Source organism: Platalea leucorodia (genome assembly GCF_965183815.1).
Source record: "Platalea leucorodia genome assembly, chromosome: 2".
In the NCBI taxonomy this organism is placed as follows: Eukaryota; Metazoa; Chordata; class Aves; order Pelecaniformes; family Threskiornithidae; genus Platalea; species Platalea leucorodia.
In genome coordinates, this window is record NC_138824.1 from 21,394,156 (window position 1) to 21,410,964 (window position 16,809).

At 41.1% G+C, this 16,809-nt stretch overlaps 1 protein-coding gene across 1 annotated transcript in view; it reads right to left on the minus strand.

Moving 5' to 3' along the window:
• The window catches only part of MIPEP (mitochondrial intermediate peptidase), a gene marked incomplete at its 5' end in the record, with an annotated part of 74,643 nt that extends 58,403 nt beyond the window's left edge, over positions 1-16,240 (minus strand). The window contains 9 exons of the mRNA XM_082337949.1: positions 571-631; positions 1,264-1,312; positions 1,756-1,912; positions 6,470-6,652; positions 8,466-8,529; positions 9,466-9,552; positions 11,690-11,778; positions 13,208-13,381; positions 16,073-16,240. Of these exons, the coding sequence (XP_082194075.1) occupies positions 571-631; positions 1,264-1,312; positions 1,756-1,912; positions 6,470-6,652; positions 8,466-8,529; positions 9,466-9,552; positions 11,690-11,778; positions 13,208-13,381; positions 16,073-16,240 (1,032 nt within the window). The remainder of the gene's footprint in view (positions 1-570; positions 632-1,263; positions 1,313-1,755; positions 1,913-6,469; positions 6,653-8,465; positions 8,530-9,465; positions 9,553-11,689; positions 11,779-13,207; positions 13,382-16,072) is intronic.
• Positions 16,241-16,809: the final 569 nt, after the last annotated feature.

Below are 16,809 nucleotides of genomic sequence, written 5' to 3' on the forward strand. Positions count from 1 at the left end.
GAACTTTAAAATATAATGGGAAACATTCAGTGCTAACATCATCATCAGAAATAGCATCATATATCCTAACTTGAAACCTTTTTTTTAACATTTGCTTGAAGATGGTACTTCTTATTCAAATATATAATGGGACTTCATACCAGATTTCAAGAAATACACTCTATTCAAGTAAAAAGATAAACCTAGTTATGTACAGAATTAGGATACATACAATACAGTATGCAAACTGGACATGCATCTAACAAAGTACAGCCTTTAGTTTCCAAATGAGTCTATTAATCAATTCAAAACAAAGTAATATTAACTTTCACTACTTTATGCTTTGGTAATCTCTGTAGCATTTTGTATAAACCAATAGCTATCTTGCACACAATGCTTGGTTTTAATACAAACAGCAGCTAAGTAGTCAAAAAGCATTTGAAGCCAGAAGACAAAGTTTCTCTTTCTAATTATACTACATGTTGTTCATGTAATAAAATAGAGTTCATTTTTCTTGTAGAACAAGGTTAACTTATACTGTATTTTTAAAAAGAACCAAAACAGACAACAACACGTAAAAATCTCACTTACTGAATTCTGGGGGTTAAGCTTCATTTTCATCTTCGTCATCATTTCAAAATCTTTCTGAGTTCTGAAAAATATTTTTATGATGAAGGTGTCAATGAAAGATTTTTGAGCAATGGAATACATTACACAATAATACTCGATCCTAAGAAAATGCCCTTCATCAGAGATTGATAGTACTCTATAAAATGGCAGGCCCATATACTACAGTAAAAGAACTTTTCCATTCTGCTCCTGTCATTCAGGTACCTTTAAATCAAGTCCCTCATACTCTGGTTGTACACCTCCAAAGCATTTTCTTACAATACACCCCATTTATACACAGTGATGAAACTGTTATGTGCTGTGTGGAACTAAGGGAGGCAGGAAGGACAAACAGGGAAATTTGCTTAGAGATGTAAAATGCATGGAGAGAAGACCAGGAGAGGTGTTCTTCAACACTTAAACTTGGTCTTCTTGTTTGCTGTTGCCTGCGTTTCTTGGCACATCACTTGTTGCATTCAGTTCTGGGTGCTCTCTGATCGTAGGCAAAGGATTTATTCTAAGCCAATAGCTCCCCTCAAAACTCTCAGAAAGTCTTGCTTTTTGTTTCATCAGAGCATATAACCAGCAGCACTGACTGACTTATTAGTGCACAAGTCCCTCTATTATTGAAATGAAGAGTATGGTTAGAAAAATAACTTAGTGAAAAAGACATACCTTTTAGACAACTGGTCAGAAAGCTTCTCCAGAAACTGTCTTACCGTTTCTAGAAGTTAAAGAGGGGGAAAAAATTAAGAAAGTTATTTCTTCCCTTAAAAGATGTTAAGTTTACATCAAAACATTCCAAACAAAACGAGCTCCCTTAGAACAACAAAGTTCTTTTTAGAACAACAAACCATTCTGGTGACCACTGTGCCATCATTTTAAGAGAATTTGGTACCACTTTTACTTTGTTACATGCTGGGATAATGGCAACTTCATAATCTAAGGAGGGGCATTGATTCTGAACAAAAAAACCTGGTTCCTATTCAGTGAGTATTGCCATTGATAGAAAGCATGAGTATTGTATACAGCAAAATGTAACTGCAATAAGATTCTTCACTGGAAGAAGTATGTGTAAACTTCGCAAAAGAAACTAACAGCTTTTGACCTCGCACCTAACACAGTGCATTTGATTTCTCAGCGTGTCCTTCCACACATGCCTTATACCTGGATTTCTGGCCATTGTTCCCTGAAGAGCCCTGTGGGCAAAGGTGTCGTACCCAACCAACTGCGCCAGACTGTTTCGGCTAGCAAGCAGTTCTTCTAAACGGCTCAACTGCTCAGCATTTGGGTAAAGAAAAATCTTGTAAGCAGCTTCTCGCACCTAATACAAAAAAAATAAAAACATCGCATTACTACAGTGCAATTTTTAAAGGAAACAAGCGATGCAATTGAAGATCTGGCATTACAGCTGTATTTCACTGATATTGTTGGGAAAAGGCCTGAAGCCTTTTAGCAATAGTAATTACGACCGCCTGACAATTAGGGCTCTCTTATCCATTAAAGATGGAATGAGGAAATGCAATGAGACAACCTAACAGATCAAGACTGCCAAAAAGGGTCCTGTTCTCTGCTCCTGTCAACAGTCCCCTCTCTGCTCATTGCCCCCCTCCTTCTGCCAACATCTGTGCTTCTCAGACCACTCTGTGGGCTGTCTTAACTCACTAAAACTTCTGAAAATAAACCCAAATGAAAGCCAAATTGTTCTCTGCATGTCAGTTAAGCTGGCTTATGGAAGGATCTGATAAGAACCAGAGACAGGGTCAGAGGAGAGAAAAAAAGAGCAAGAGAAAAGCCTTATTTCTTTTGAAGCAGCAAGCTATTAGTCCGCCCATCTGCCCACGGACAATCAGTCTCTCTCCTATTTCTGGTTTGTTTGGGTTTTTTCATAACTCTCAAAAGAAAAAAATCATCTCAAGCCTCATAAAATTTGGTAAACCACTTTTTATGTTTCACAAACCAACTGAAGATAATCTTTACTTTGTACATACGGAATAGGCTTAAGAAATCCAGCAACAACTTATGCTTGTCTTCATTTGAAATTAGCTTCTCTGTTGGATAATATATTCAACAAGAATGCAGGTCCTGGGTTTATAAAAAATATGACTACAATAATTCACGAGTCATTCTGTACCTGTTCTAAAAAAGGCAAATAAAGTGAGATGAGTCCCCTTCCTTGAACATGGTTCAGCAGTGTGTCTCTGCAGCGAAGGCCAACAGCATACTGAGCTCTATTAGAAAGAGTACAGCCATCTGGTCCACAGACATGATTGCTTCCCTCTATTTGGTACTGTCCAGACTACATTTAGAGTACAATGTCCAAATTTGGGTTCCACAGGACAAAAAAGACACTGACATACTGGCGTGGGTCCAGTGTAGGGCCACCAAGATGTTTGGGGGCTGGAGCACAGGACACAGAATGGAGTCTGAGAGAGCTGGGTTTGTCCAGCCTAAAGAAGAAAAAGCTCAAAGGAGATCTTAATCTTTATCTACTTAGCAGTGGGGTGTAGAGAACATGCAGCCAAACTGTTCTTGGAGGTGCAGAGCAAGAGAAGATGTAATGGACACAAGCTGGAAGATGAAAAATTCCAATTTGATATCAGGGAAAAAAAAAAAATAATAGTGAGGATGGTCAAACAGGCTGCCCAGAGAAGTAATGGAATCTCCATCCTTGGAAAGTGTTCAAAACTCTACTGGACATGTCACTGAGAAACCTGATCTACTTGATCCTGCTCTGAACAGGATCAGACTCAAACTGACAAACTCCAGAGGTCCCTTCCAACCTAAAATACATGGTTTCCAAAGAGCCTCTCCAAAGATCTGACTCAGAGAACTGCATTCTTTAATTGATATATTACTCACAGCTTCAGTAGCAATTCCACAGATAACACTATCTTCAGGACAAGAGTTTATAGATGATATGCAATGAGTGTTATTCCTTTATTTACATCCTATCAGTGCCATGATTTAATTAACTTTTAATTTCTTACAGAAAATAAACATTACAGCTTGGGTTCCACCACTGTAAGCTTTTCTCTTTTTCATGGCAAACGATTTCAAAGTCACCTCGATTATTTAACTATATAGTAAGTGAAAACAGAATGCTTGAGTGTTGTAATACACTCTTGATCCTAGAGTCATATCTAAAAGACTAAGGAACCACTGTCACATTTCAAAGAGTCTAAATTAATTTTCAATTTATAAACAAACTCTAAATGAATTCTTTTCAGAAAAGTATCATTAGCAATAACTAAAATAAGATTATTCAGGATAATTCAGGTTGGATGGGACCTCAGGTGGTCTCTAATCCAACCTCCTGCAGAAAGCAGGGTCACCTATGAGGTAAGACCAAGTTGTACAAAGCTTTTTCCAGTCAGGTCCTGAAACCCTGCACAGATGGGAGAGACAGTATGACCTCTGTTTCACTGCTTGGATATCATCATCAGGAAAAACTTCTCCAACTGGCATTTCTCACTTCAACTTGTGCCTGTTGCCACTTGTTCTCCTATCATGCACCACTCTGAAGAGCCTGGCTCTATCTTCTCCATGATATCCTCGTAGGTACTGGCAGGCTACTGTCAGGGTCCTCCCAAAGCCACCTCTGCTACAGGGTGAACAAGCCCAGATCCCTCAGGCTCTCCTCACAGTGCCAGCACTCCAGCTGCTGGCCATCTTGGTGGCCTCCATGGAAGTCACTCCTAAAAAGCGATGAGTAAAGGGCTATAATCTCTTCCCTCAGTCTCTGGCTCTGCCCCTGTTCATGCAGTCCAGGATGCTGCTGGCCTTCTTTGCTGCCAGGGTCACTGCTGGCTCATGCTCAGCTTGCTGCTCAACAACCCTTTGGGCCTCTTCCACAGACCAGACCCGCCAGGCACTCCCAGCCTGTACTATTGCCAGGAATTCTCCCTTTCCAGGTGCAGGACTTCGCATTTGTCCTTCTTGAATTACATAAGGTTCCCACTGGATCATTCCCTCAGCTTCCAGGCCACTCTGCCCTGCCCTTCAGTGTATCGACTGTCCCTCCCAATTTACTATCTCCTGCAAATCTGGCAGGCAAGCACTCCGTCACTTCCTCTAGGTCATTGCTAAAGATGTTAAACAGGAGAGGTCCCAGGACAGACACCTGCAACACTTCTTTCATTACCAGCCTTCCAGTAGAGTACAACACTTCAACCACTACTCTCCGAGTCTGATCATGAAATGGGTTTTTTACCCATCTGGTTGTCCACCAATCCAGACTGTAATCTCCTAACTTGGATTGTTCCATAACCTTCCTAGGGATCAAAGTGAAGCTAAGTTGCCTGTAGACCCCCAATTTGGGGTTTTTTGGCCTTTCTGAAGGTGGATGGTACATATTATTTCCACCTGTCATTGGAGTTCTTCCCTGATCTTCACAGCCTACCAAAGACAGCAAGGCTTTCAAGGACAACAACCAGTTCTCTCTGGACCCTTGGATGCAGCTCGTTTGGTCCCAAGGACTTGTACAGGTTGAGTTTTCTCAAGCAATCCCAAACTGGATCCTCATCTACTGCTGGTTGTTCTTCTCTTTGAACCCTTTCACTAAGCACAGTGGTCTGGGAGAACTCATTGGTGAACACTGAGGCAAAGAAAGTGATCAGCATCTCAGCCTTACCTGTGTCTGCTGCCACTAAGTCACCCATCTTACTCAGCACTGAGCCCACATTTTCCTTGTCCAGCCTTTCAGTACTAATGCAGCAGTAGCTGCTCTTCTTGTTGCCTTTGATGTCCCTTGCAAGTCTCAACTGCAGTTGAGCTTTGGCCTTCCTGACATCATCCCTACATGTACAGGCAATATTTCTAAATCCTCCCTGTTCTGATTTCAGCTGGGATAAAGTTAATTTTTTTTTTCTAGCAGCTGGTATAGTGCTGTGTTTTGGATTTAGTATGAGAACAACTCTGATAACACACTGACGTTTTAGGTGTTGCTAAGCAGTGCTTACACTAGCCAAGGACTTTTCAGCTTCTCATAACCTGCCAGCGAGAGGCTGGGAGGGGGCACAGCCAGGACAGCTGATCCAAACTGGCCAAAGGGCTATTCCATACCATATGATGTCATGCTCAGTATCTAAACTAGGGGGAGTTGGCCGAAGGTGAACCACTGCTCGGGAACTGGCTGGGCATTGGTCGGTGGGTAGTGAGCAATTGCATTGTGCATTACTTTGTTTATTTTTTTATCATTCTTATTCTTTTCCCTCCTTTTTCTGTCCTATTAAACTGTCTTTATCTCAACCCACGAATTTTACTTTTTTTTTTTTTCTCCCCTCCTTTTTTTTCTGATTCTCTCCCCCATCCCACTGCAGGGCGGGGTGGGGGGAGCAAACAGTTATGTGGTGTTCAGCTGTCTGCTGGGCTAAACCACAGCACTCCCTTGTATCTTGTATCTGCTTCCACCTCATGTCTGCTGCTTTCTGGAGAGGAAGCTTTGTCATGAGTTCCTTGCTTGCCAAGCCTGGTTCCTGATATATCTGCTTGGCTTTTTAAGGATCAGGATGCGCTGACACTGAGTAGCTTAGTATCCTTGTGTGCTTGGAGGATGCTACCTTTAAAGAACTGCCAGCTTTCTTGAGCTCCTTTACCCTTCAGAGCTGCATCCCATGGGATCTCACCTCCCAGTTTACTGAATAAGCTGAAGTCTGCTTGCCTGAAATCCAGGGTCTGTATTCTGCCCCTCTTCTTCCTCAATCCATTCAGGATCTTCACCTCCATTATTTCATAGCTGCTACAGCCAAGGCTGCCATTGATTATTATGTTCTAAAACAGTTCTTCCTTAACCACATGCATTTGCCTCAATGACAAGTAAAATAACTGATAATGCACTTTTGTTACAGAGTATGCCAAAGCAAACTTGGGGAATACACACCAGATCGTCGGGACAATCAGCATGCAGACCAGCAACTTGTAGGTAATTGCCTTCAGCTGTAAAATTATACCGAATATGCTCTGGCAAAACATGTTTGTCAATCTTGTTGGGAACGTGAGTTCCTGTCAGAAATTCATTACATAAATCCAATATTCTGACGTTGAGGTTGACTGCCTTTTTACGCTGTAAGAAAAATAAAGTACAAAACACATAATATCTTCAGACATAGTACAAGCAGAACTCAAAAGTTTCTAAAATTTTAAAAGACTTTTCCAGAAATGAAGCAGAAAATACAACATTTAAGATGAGACCTACAGCATCAACAAAATCCTAATATAGGGCTGAAGTCAACAAGATCAGATGTTCATAAAGATCTAGAATTTCACACAGGATTGAAATTTGAAAGAAAATGCCTATGTTTCTACAGTAAGAAAATGTACAGTGGAGTCTAAGTAGAATTTACATAAGCTTTGCTAGCTGCTTGGAAAGCATTTATAAAACTATGCCTAATATGATTGCTATGTAAAACATAGAGGAGAAAAAAAGAAGCATCACTGAGACGGATAAATCCTACTAGCATCCTGAAAGAGACACAGAATTACAGTTCTCGTGTTACTGTTTGTATTGCACTATTTTCTGGAGACCGTAAAGCATTTATGGTATTTCAACCTTTTCCTGAGGAGTTTGTGATTTAGGGTTTTATCACCATCATTACAGTTTTTTCACACATTTAACTTTACTGTAAGATTTGCTTCAGTGAACTTGTTCATGTTAGTAGAGTATGCTCTCTATTGCCTGTGGGTCCATAGCTCAAAAGCAAAGGCTGAGGGTACAGGTACAACATACTTGTAAAGTCCAAAGAATGACAAAACCTGCAGATCTCTGTCCTCCCATTCCACCCTTACTCTTTAAAACACATCTTTTGAGTTTTATTTTAAAAAGCAGAAATTCTTTGTAGCAGAAGTAAATTTCAACTTATGACAGTGAAGGACTTATAAAGCCTGAAATGAGAATTGAAAAGAAACACTGAGCAGTGAGCAATAGAAGAAAAGTAGAATAGGCAGGGAAGGAAGAGGAAAACATGCAAAAATAAGGGGCAAGTGAAATTGTAACTGAAAGGGGATGAAGCACTGTAGAACCAATAGTTAAATCGGAAATAAAACCCAGAGGCCAAGTTTCAGAGTTGTTCTTTGTACAAAGTAATTGTAAAAATATTTTCTAGAAGCATTTTCCAGGTCACAAAACACCATCACAACCATGATCTTCAGAGTAACTTTACCACATGAATCGGGTAAAAGAGCCTTTGTACAGATCTTTTTGGAGGGGATGACTCAAATAAACAAGGTATTAACTTTATACAGGGACATGAGCTATGAACAGACATTCAACAGAGCATCCATACCACAAAGCATGGTGAAAGCTGATGGTTTTGGCGAATCCATCACTAATTACTGCAAAAGGATGTAAAAGCTCCAAGAGGGGTAATCAGACCATGCCCAGACATCCAATTTTGAACAAGACTTACAACTTCTGGTTATGTGAGCACCAAAGGAGAGCCTGGATACACACCTGATCCCTTCTAAAACACTCGATTAACCTGTCATCACAGTGCATGGGGTGCTGCTTTTTCCCCCTCTGTAAACAGGTTGTTCAGACAGCTAAGCAGCTATTTCAAATATTTGATGCAGACATCAATCAAAGAAAGCAGGATCCAAGGTCTTGCTTATAACTCTACAGAACAGACAAAGGAATGATGAGGGCCAAACTGGGAAGAACAGCCAACTAATATCTAAAACAACATTAAAAAAAACACACTTCGGAAGTGATTTAACATAGACAAAATTAATCACTTCTGAGAAGACAAAATTCCACAGAGGAAAATGGGAATCTTGGAGGACAAACTGGCCCAGAATCATGTGATTCACCTCCCACGTTTCGTTATCTGGTCTTTGGTAGTCAGGCAAATTTCTGTTCATATATTGTAGCCAAAAATTACCTTTTCTTCATCCAAGTGAATGCCACTGATCTCAAAATCAAACATAAAAAGTTCTGCCACTCGCCTAAAAATACAGTAAATCCCCGTTAAAACAGCCTCATTTGACAGCAAGCATAATTTCTTAACAGATTTTGCCCTTAGTAGTTATTTAGGTTTCATGTCTTTTACAGAGAATAACAGCACAGTTATATGAGTATTGTTATTATGGACACAGACTTCCTACATTTTAGGTCCTTAACAGTTTACTCAGTGAAACCGGATTTTTCCTTTGTAGTTATTTTAGTCGTCTGCATTGAAAATATCCTTCAAAATAATTCCACTACATTAATCTAAATGTTTAACCAATTTGTGCAAATTACCATTTTAATTTGACACTTCATTTATTCTAGCAGAACACAAAAAGACCTCTTCAAATCTAACATCCTTGATTATGGGGAAAGAAGGAAGAAGGAAGTAACTTACTCAAACATTAAGCTTGTCTAACCACGGCAGTGAAAAAAGAATTCAAAACTATAACTGAATAAGCAGCTAATAAAACATTTTACAGCAATCATAAAGTAAGATTTAAATAAATATACTGATAATCTGATTTTGAAAGATATAAATAAGTTTCTATAAACTGAAATCAAGTTAGTCTGTTCTCTACTTTTATTGCTAAAACCACTGATAAATACACCACAGTACAGCACCTCATTTTAATCAAAATGGTGTTATTGAAGAAAATCTTAAGTTCTCTTTTTTTTGTTTTTGCAGATTTCAGTTATACATCTTAAATATATCTTGCCTTTGCTCTACAGTCACAGAGACATCATCTAAGACTACACAACTACAAACTTCCTAACTCCTGTGCAGGAAATTTAGTAGTGACTAATAAATTAGTAACAGAGATGTGGTATGTTTTCCAGTTGTATTAATTAATTTAACAAAACACAAAATATAAGCACAATAAGGAATGATATATACTATCTAAAAATCTAAATCTATAAGCATTAATAAGTACCTGGTTTCTGGATCTAGGGAACTCATAACAGTTTCATCAGCTAGCAGACGTCTCAAACTCTGACACAGTTCAACATCTGTATTTAATCTGGGAAGATACAGAGTCAAAGAATCACGATTAGCAACAAACACTAGTATCTCAGTCTCTTCATATTACTCATTCAGAGGCAGAGCTTAATATTTATTAAAACAACATTAAAAACCAAGGACTGTATTTTCAAAATGCTTTCTGGTTCACAAGCACCCTTAAAAACTACAAAACTTGTATACAAAGGATGCGTGGACAAATTGGCATAGAAACCGGTCTCGTGCATCCAATGGGAAAATATGTCTGGATGGCATTTTGCGGCAAATACAAGTACAACTAAGACTGACAGCTTATTTTTTTATGCACAAAGATAATCATGGCAAAAGCATAAAGGTGGGAGAACTGTTTTCTAATCCTTATTTTGAAAGGACTCCATTAAAGGAAAATCTGTGCTCAAGTTTGCCATCAGATAAATGTGCTGCTGGCTGCCACTGAAGTAGACTAAGAGCTTACTATCCCCAGAACATTTCCAGATGCTCATCACTGTCCCTGTGCCAGACAATACTATGTCCATCAGCTTTGCTGGCGTGTTAACTACAAGCATGTATGTCAACCTGGATTATTGGGTGGGAATCACAGTGGGGAAATGAAACACACGCATAAACATCAGCATAGCTGCGGTGGGCAGCAGTCCCCAGTCTGACAGTCTGGAGCACTCACTTCTTAAATCAGCTGAGGTGCAGGAAGCCTCTGCAGCCTCATTTGTAAAATGAACTTAATAGTTACCAATACCCAATTCGGAGACAGAAGACATTGCATCATGCCTGTACTTCAGAAAAGGCTCTGTACAGAAGGTGCTAAACAAGAAGCCCAGCACTTTGTCAAAAAGTGGCTAAAAGCAGATATGTATTGTTAGTAGATCCTGAGGGATACCATTTGCCCATGAAAATGAACATTCCACAATAGCTAGTTTTGAACATTTACAATACTTTATGAACCTCTCAGGTTAATTTGTGAATACTTTCTTCTTTCTACAAATTTTAAATCTGCCATTGTATTCAGATATTAAAGTCATATTGTTATAGATGGTGTGCTCAGTTCAAGTCTTGAAAAATCCAGTTTCAAATGACACATTTCCCAAATACACTGGCAAGACCAAAGCAACAGTTTTTGCTGAATTTAATCTTAGAATTCTCTTTTTTGCCAGCCATGTTAGTCACAAGGCTTACTAAACAAACTGATGCACTGCTGTCCTCTTCAGAGTACAAAAGGCTTCACTGCCTCTGCAACTTACTGTGGGACATCAGGTCAACCAGTCACTGCCTCCACTGCTGTTAGGAATCCTGAAGGAAGCAGCAGACTCTGGGTCACCTTCACAGTACTGCTTGGTAAAACTTTCACTTAAGGCTACTCCTGAATGCCACAGGAAGGGAAGATGCTGAAAGGACAGTCTATTTGGAGATCAAAGATCACCCCTCTCAGCAGCAAGAGCAGAGAAGAAGCAAATCAGTTCACTGTAGTCAAGGACCACAGAGGTAACTTTCAGGACCCAAAGAAGAGCCAAACTTCAGAAACAGAAGTCTTTAAGAACATGTTCTATGAAATGGGGTTTTAAAGAAAGCACAAGCATGCCAGAGTAGACCAGGTGTATATCACAGCCCTAGACAAACATATCCTCAAACACTCATTTTAACAGGAGACTGTCCTTTCCTCTTTCACATATCCCACTCACTGGCTGGAATTCAAGGGGTCAGCAAACCAGAAGAAAAAGTGTTGTGAAATATAACAGCTTAAATCTTAAAAACAAATTAGCATTTTGTACATATGCTTTACAACAGCTAGTTAACTGTCAGAAATCCTAGAAAAATGTAGCTTTGAGTCTTTGATGGGTTTGAGTGACATGGAGTCAGTTGATAACTTAAAAACTGTTCAGAACATAAATTGAAACTAAAATAGAATAATCATTCATGAGATACTGTAATGAAGCTAAATCCTTAAATATCTGTAACTGCAAGACTGACACTTTGTTCTCATGTGCAAATCCTTCCTACATATTTTTTTGTTGATTGCTGTTTTCATAGATGGTCATACAGTAATTTTTAAAGATGCATACAGAAACAGAAAAAAACAAACAAACAAACAAAAAAACAAAAAACAAAACAAAACAAAACAAAAAACCCCAAAAAACCAAACATACTTCTCTACCACGGTACCAATGTTCCTGCAAGCATCTTCAGCGGCCTCTCTGAATGCAAAGTCAGGATGGGCAATTTTCACAAAATCAGCCTGAAATAGTACACGAAGAGAACAGTGAGGCAAAAAGACAAATAAAAAAAATCTTGAATTATAAACAAAGTTGCACTCAAGTAGTTCCATTTACATTAACATTTATTTCTACAGTTCTGTGCAATCTCTTTGCAGAATTTGCTTTTTTTTTCTAAAAAATAAAGCTTATTGGAAAACTGTGCTGACAACTATTAAACCAGACAGCGAATGTGTCTTTCCAAAAAATATCTTCAATCCATACTCTTCTTAAAAACATTTTTAGTATGGTGTGTATCTTAGAGTCCTTACAACACAGAGATACTCTAACGTATTTACATGTTATTACAAAAGATTTTTAAAACTAAAATCCACAGTTAAGAAAGCAGCACACCACCAAATGTGCACAGAGGGTTTGTTTTCAAATCCTTTTTACTCCTGTGTATAGACCATCAAGTTATGCTTTGCCATCATTCCTTAGTAGGAAGAAATATGTTTAAAGGGAAAACTCAGAAGCTCTTTCGGATTTAGAACAGGGTTTTTATCTGACTTACTGATTTTTAGTAAGTCTCCAAATACTTAAAGGAGTTCAGAAGGCTAGAAGGATGCTAAAAGGGGGCTGGGGAGCTAGGTGCTTCCATGACTGCCGACATGAATTCAGCGAGGTTCTGGCATTGAAATTATAAAGAATTAAAGATTAGGAACATATTTAATTAGAGATTAGGAATACATTGAAGACATTCAGCATGATCTTACAGAAAGTACATGAAACAAGCCTGACTTTGTTTAACAATATGATTGCAGTTTGATTGAAAAGGCAACCTTACAAACGTTATACACTTAAGCTTTTTACTTCTTAGAATCCCTGTTTAAAATCTTGTATAATATTGGCAGAAGAGGTGCTGAGTGGCAGATCTCAAAATTCCTGCCAAGAGATAGCAATCACCAAATTGCTTCTAGACAGAGCTCTGCAAGCTCTGCATCTTTGAACATATAAACCTGAAAGTAGTACATAGGAGGTAATTTTAACTCAGCAAACTGATACTAAATTATGACCTTTGAATTCTGACATTAGTGTTTTAACTTTGAGAGCAATCCCCTGTTTTCCATAATGTAAGTGATGCTGGAAAGCTTATGTATTCATATTACAGCTGAAATACAATTCTGGTTTCACTGTTATTTTTCTTGTTATGGTCTTTATACTATTTTTACATCTCTCTTAAAATTAACTGGACAGTTTGACAGGATTTGTAGTTACCTATCATTTGGTAAAAGCCTATGTAATTAACTTTCAATCAATTTAGTTTTCTGTCTTAACATAAAATTTCACAGAGCTGATCTGCTATTTACTGCAGTGCAGAAGATCATAAAATGGAACAACATGGTATAAGCTTATTAAGTCAGTCAGTTCAAAAGAAATTGCTTCAAGTAATAATTTAAAAAAGCAACTTACCAAGTCTGCTACTCTGCACAAGCCATCTGAAAGCTGATCAAAGATCATTACAGTCTCTGGCCCAGGTGGTGTTGAACATGCCTTCTGGACTAGCTGTTCCGATTCTTGCAATGCTTTGTCCTGTGCTTCTTGAAATCCTTCTGGACAGCTCAGTTCTGGAACACCAAACAGACCCTGCAGTGCAGAACAATGAAAACACATCACTACTGCCCTCCTCGATTTCTGCCCCTTTATTTCAGGTTGGAATTATCACCATGAAATTTTACCAAAATGACCCTAACTAGCATACTGTGACCCTTTACTAAAACATTCCCACGAGTGTCTTTCTAGAGAGAATAGTCACAAAATCAGTCAAAGACACCGGTATCACATGAAAACATCTTCATTTCCCAGAGCAAAACCTCACTGAGGTTCTTTTAGCCACGACTGTTCTCAGCAAACCCTCACAAACTCTCATCTTCCACACCAGGAGGTTACTCCTATACCTTCCTTTTCTCAAAGCATTTTTTACCTCACTTCCAAAGCACGGGCACCAGGCAAATCATAGGAAGTCCATATACATTCTGAAATGAGGGAAAATCAACCCCCTGAAGCAAAAGAGACTTATCAAGGAATGTGAGGACTAAGCCCGAGTGTCAAAACAGTGAATGAGTTGGCCAGCAACCCTAGATATCAATGGACTGCAGGCAATAGGACAGTTGTCTTAGGATCTCAAAGGAATGACCAGCAACAACTCAAAAATTTTATGGTATGAACAGTTTTATTCCTTAAGTTCTTATCGAGCCTGGCCCTGTCCAACAGGGCAAGGTAAACACACTGACTTGGGCAGGACAGACACAGACAGCAGTTATGTTCTGCATTTGTGGAAGAGTTAAAGAGGTCCTACTGCAGGTCAAACAGAATTGCTAACACTACTCGCTAGACAAGTTCCACAATACAGACCTACAACAGTAAAAAAAAATTAAGATAAAAGAGCATCTCTGCAAGCAATACACTCCCTTTGCAATTGTCCAACTGCAACATGAGCACCTCCTTACATCCTAACTACAGCATGTAACCGTACAAGGTACATGATTTCACACAACATCCATCCCTTCCCAAAGTTAACCTCAGCATCTAAAAATCACAATCTGGATGTGAAAATCTGCAGGCCAGTCACTTTACAAGGCACCTTCTGCAAACTCTTTGTTTAATAACAGTCAGTTGCAGGTTTGCATGTAGCTTAGAAGTATTTATCCAAGTACAATGAAAAGCTGCAAATTGACAGCTTGTCTGTAGAAGTATACCTTCTGAAGCAAAAGCATCCCCTACAGTAAGTATTTAGGACATTCTGAGTTGCTTTTTCCTATTTTCTTTCTGTTGCTACTGCTAAACTGCCTTTTTTTTTCCCCTAATGCTCTTACTATATGCTAGCCACCCCAAGACAGAAACCCTTTCCTCACACTTCCCATGTTTTAATTTATTATTTGGGAACAGGAACTGGACTGAAATGAACACTGAAAAAGATATTTTTATATATATACACGTGTATATAAATATGTGCACACAATATACATGTACCATACTTCACTAATGCTTGCTGTGTAAAAGACTCAAGACTGCCCCTCCACTCAGATCCTCAGCAGCCGATGCAGCGTCCTGCAATGTCCCAGAGAGCTCCCGGCCTTACCGCTGCCCTACATCACCGTTCACCCTCCCAAGTGAGCTCCTCCTGCGCATGTAGTTCTCTGTGAACAGGGACTGTCTTCTCTTAGAGATAAATTAGCCACGGAGCTCCTCTTCCATATGACACCAAGTTTGACATAAAAATTAAAAAATTACAAAAAAGCAAAGCCTCGTGCAGGTCTCTGTTCTTTAATGGTGTGGCTGCACGGCTACAGCATTATTCTCTTTCCTTGGCCTCAGCATTTACACCCTACCTGTCACAGCCGCTTTGCAAACCTGAAATACGCATCTCTATTCCCAAAGAACTCTACATCCTCTCCGTGGGCCACGCGAATCCATAATTCATTCCCTAGACCAGGCAAAGGCACAATATTTGACTGGATTATTTCCTGGAGCAAGACTTACACCAGCGTGCTTGCAGAGGCAGGAGACCCAGAAGGAAAGTTTCCCAAACAAGTGCTGGATCATAAACAGAGGTCAGATTTGTCCTCACTGAATCCCTTAGTCCCACAGTTCAACAGCTCCACCAGCCTGGGCACCATGGCAGGAATAGCTGAGTCTGCAGACTAACACCTGGATTTTACAGGTGTAAGTATTCTGTATGCACTGTGCCACTGGAAGTACACATCTTACGCTGTCCAGGAACGTGTTTAGATTCCCAGGACTCCCATTAACAAACGTCCCCATCTCACCCTAAAAAGAAATAAATCAAAAAGCCCAAGTGTCACCAGCCCAGCAAACAAATGCTTTTTTGCCACAAGTAACTGAATGTCAGGAATGACACCCAGGCAACAGGATGCCAGCAGCCCAACTGATTTTGAAGCACTGCCAAAGCGTGTTGGCATGACGCTGACAGATTAAAAAAAGACACAGACAGGTAAGAGCTGGGAGTGGAAGAGGTAATGCATATATTTATACCTATGGTCTCTACTGAGGCGCTAAGAAAATGTTTCAATAAACAAGGCCGTGATTTGCAAACTCCTGCGTGTCCAGCAGACAGAATGTTTTGTTTCATTAGAACTAAAGGGTTTCCTACAAAGATGTAACGCCTGACCCTCTGGTAACAGCCCGGCTGGCCCCGCCACCGCCATTCCGAAGTTTTGAAATAAAAAACCACACAGAAGCAAGGCAAAGCGCGAGGCCGCCGGCAGCCAGGGCCGCCTCCTGCCCGCCGCAGGCCCTTCCCCGCCCGCCGCTCACCGTCTCCCTGCCCGCCGCGCTGCCGCGCAGCTGCTGCTGCTTCGCATCGAAGGCGGCGCCCACCGGGCACCAGCTGGTGCTGACGGCCCGGCGGCCCGGCCCCGCCGCCCGGCCCCGCAGCGCCCGGCCCAGCGCCGCCGGCAGCGCCCGCCGGCAGCCGGCCAGCATGGCGGAGCGGGCCCCGGCCACAGGCCCAAGCGCTCCCAGCTCGGCCGCGACCTCGCCGCGTCTGGGCCGAGGCGAGGAGGAGGAGGCGGGCCGGCGGGCCCAGCGCGGAGGGAGGCGGAGCTCCCTGCCCCCGCCTCCCCTCAGCCCGCCCGCCCGGCTCCCTCGCTCCCTCCCCGGCCGCTCCGGGGCGGCTGCGGCCCGGCCTGGCCTGGGGCGGCGCTGCGGGAAGGGAAGGGGGCCTGCGGGGGCCGGGGGGGCCTGCGGGGGCCTGGCGGGCGCCGGCGCCGCGGTGGCGGTGAGAGGAGCGGCCTCTGCTGACGGGATTTTCTCCTACATGTTTTCCAGTTAAACCTATGTCCATTTTAAAGCGTTTTTTCGTCTAGATGCTACTGTGGCACAAACTTGTGGTCTGTGGCTTACGCGAAAAAATCTTGCTGAAAAATTCACATAACCCTTTCCTCTGTCTTAGTGTCCTAGGATCTCCCTCGCTGTAATTGAGCTGACGTGAGAAGTGCGGCTATTTTTCCTCAAGAAACCGACCCCGCGTTTCCTTGCCTCCCCGGCAGCGT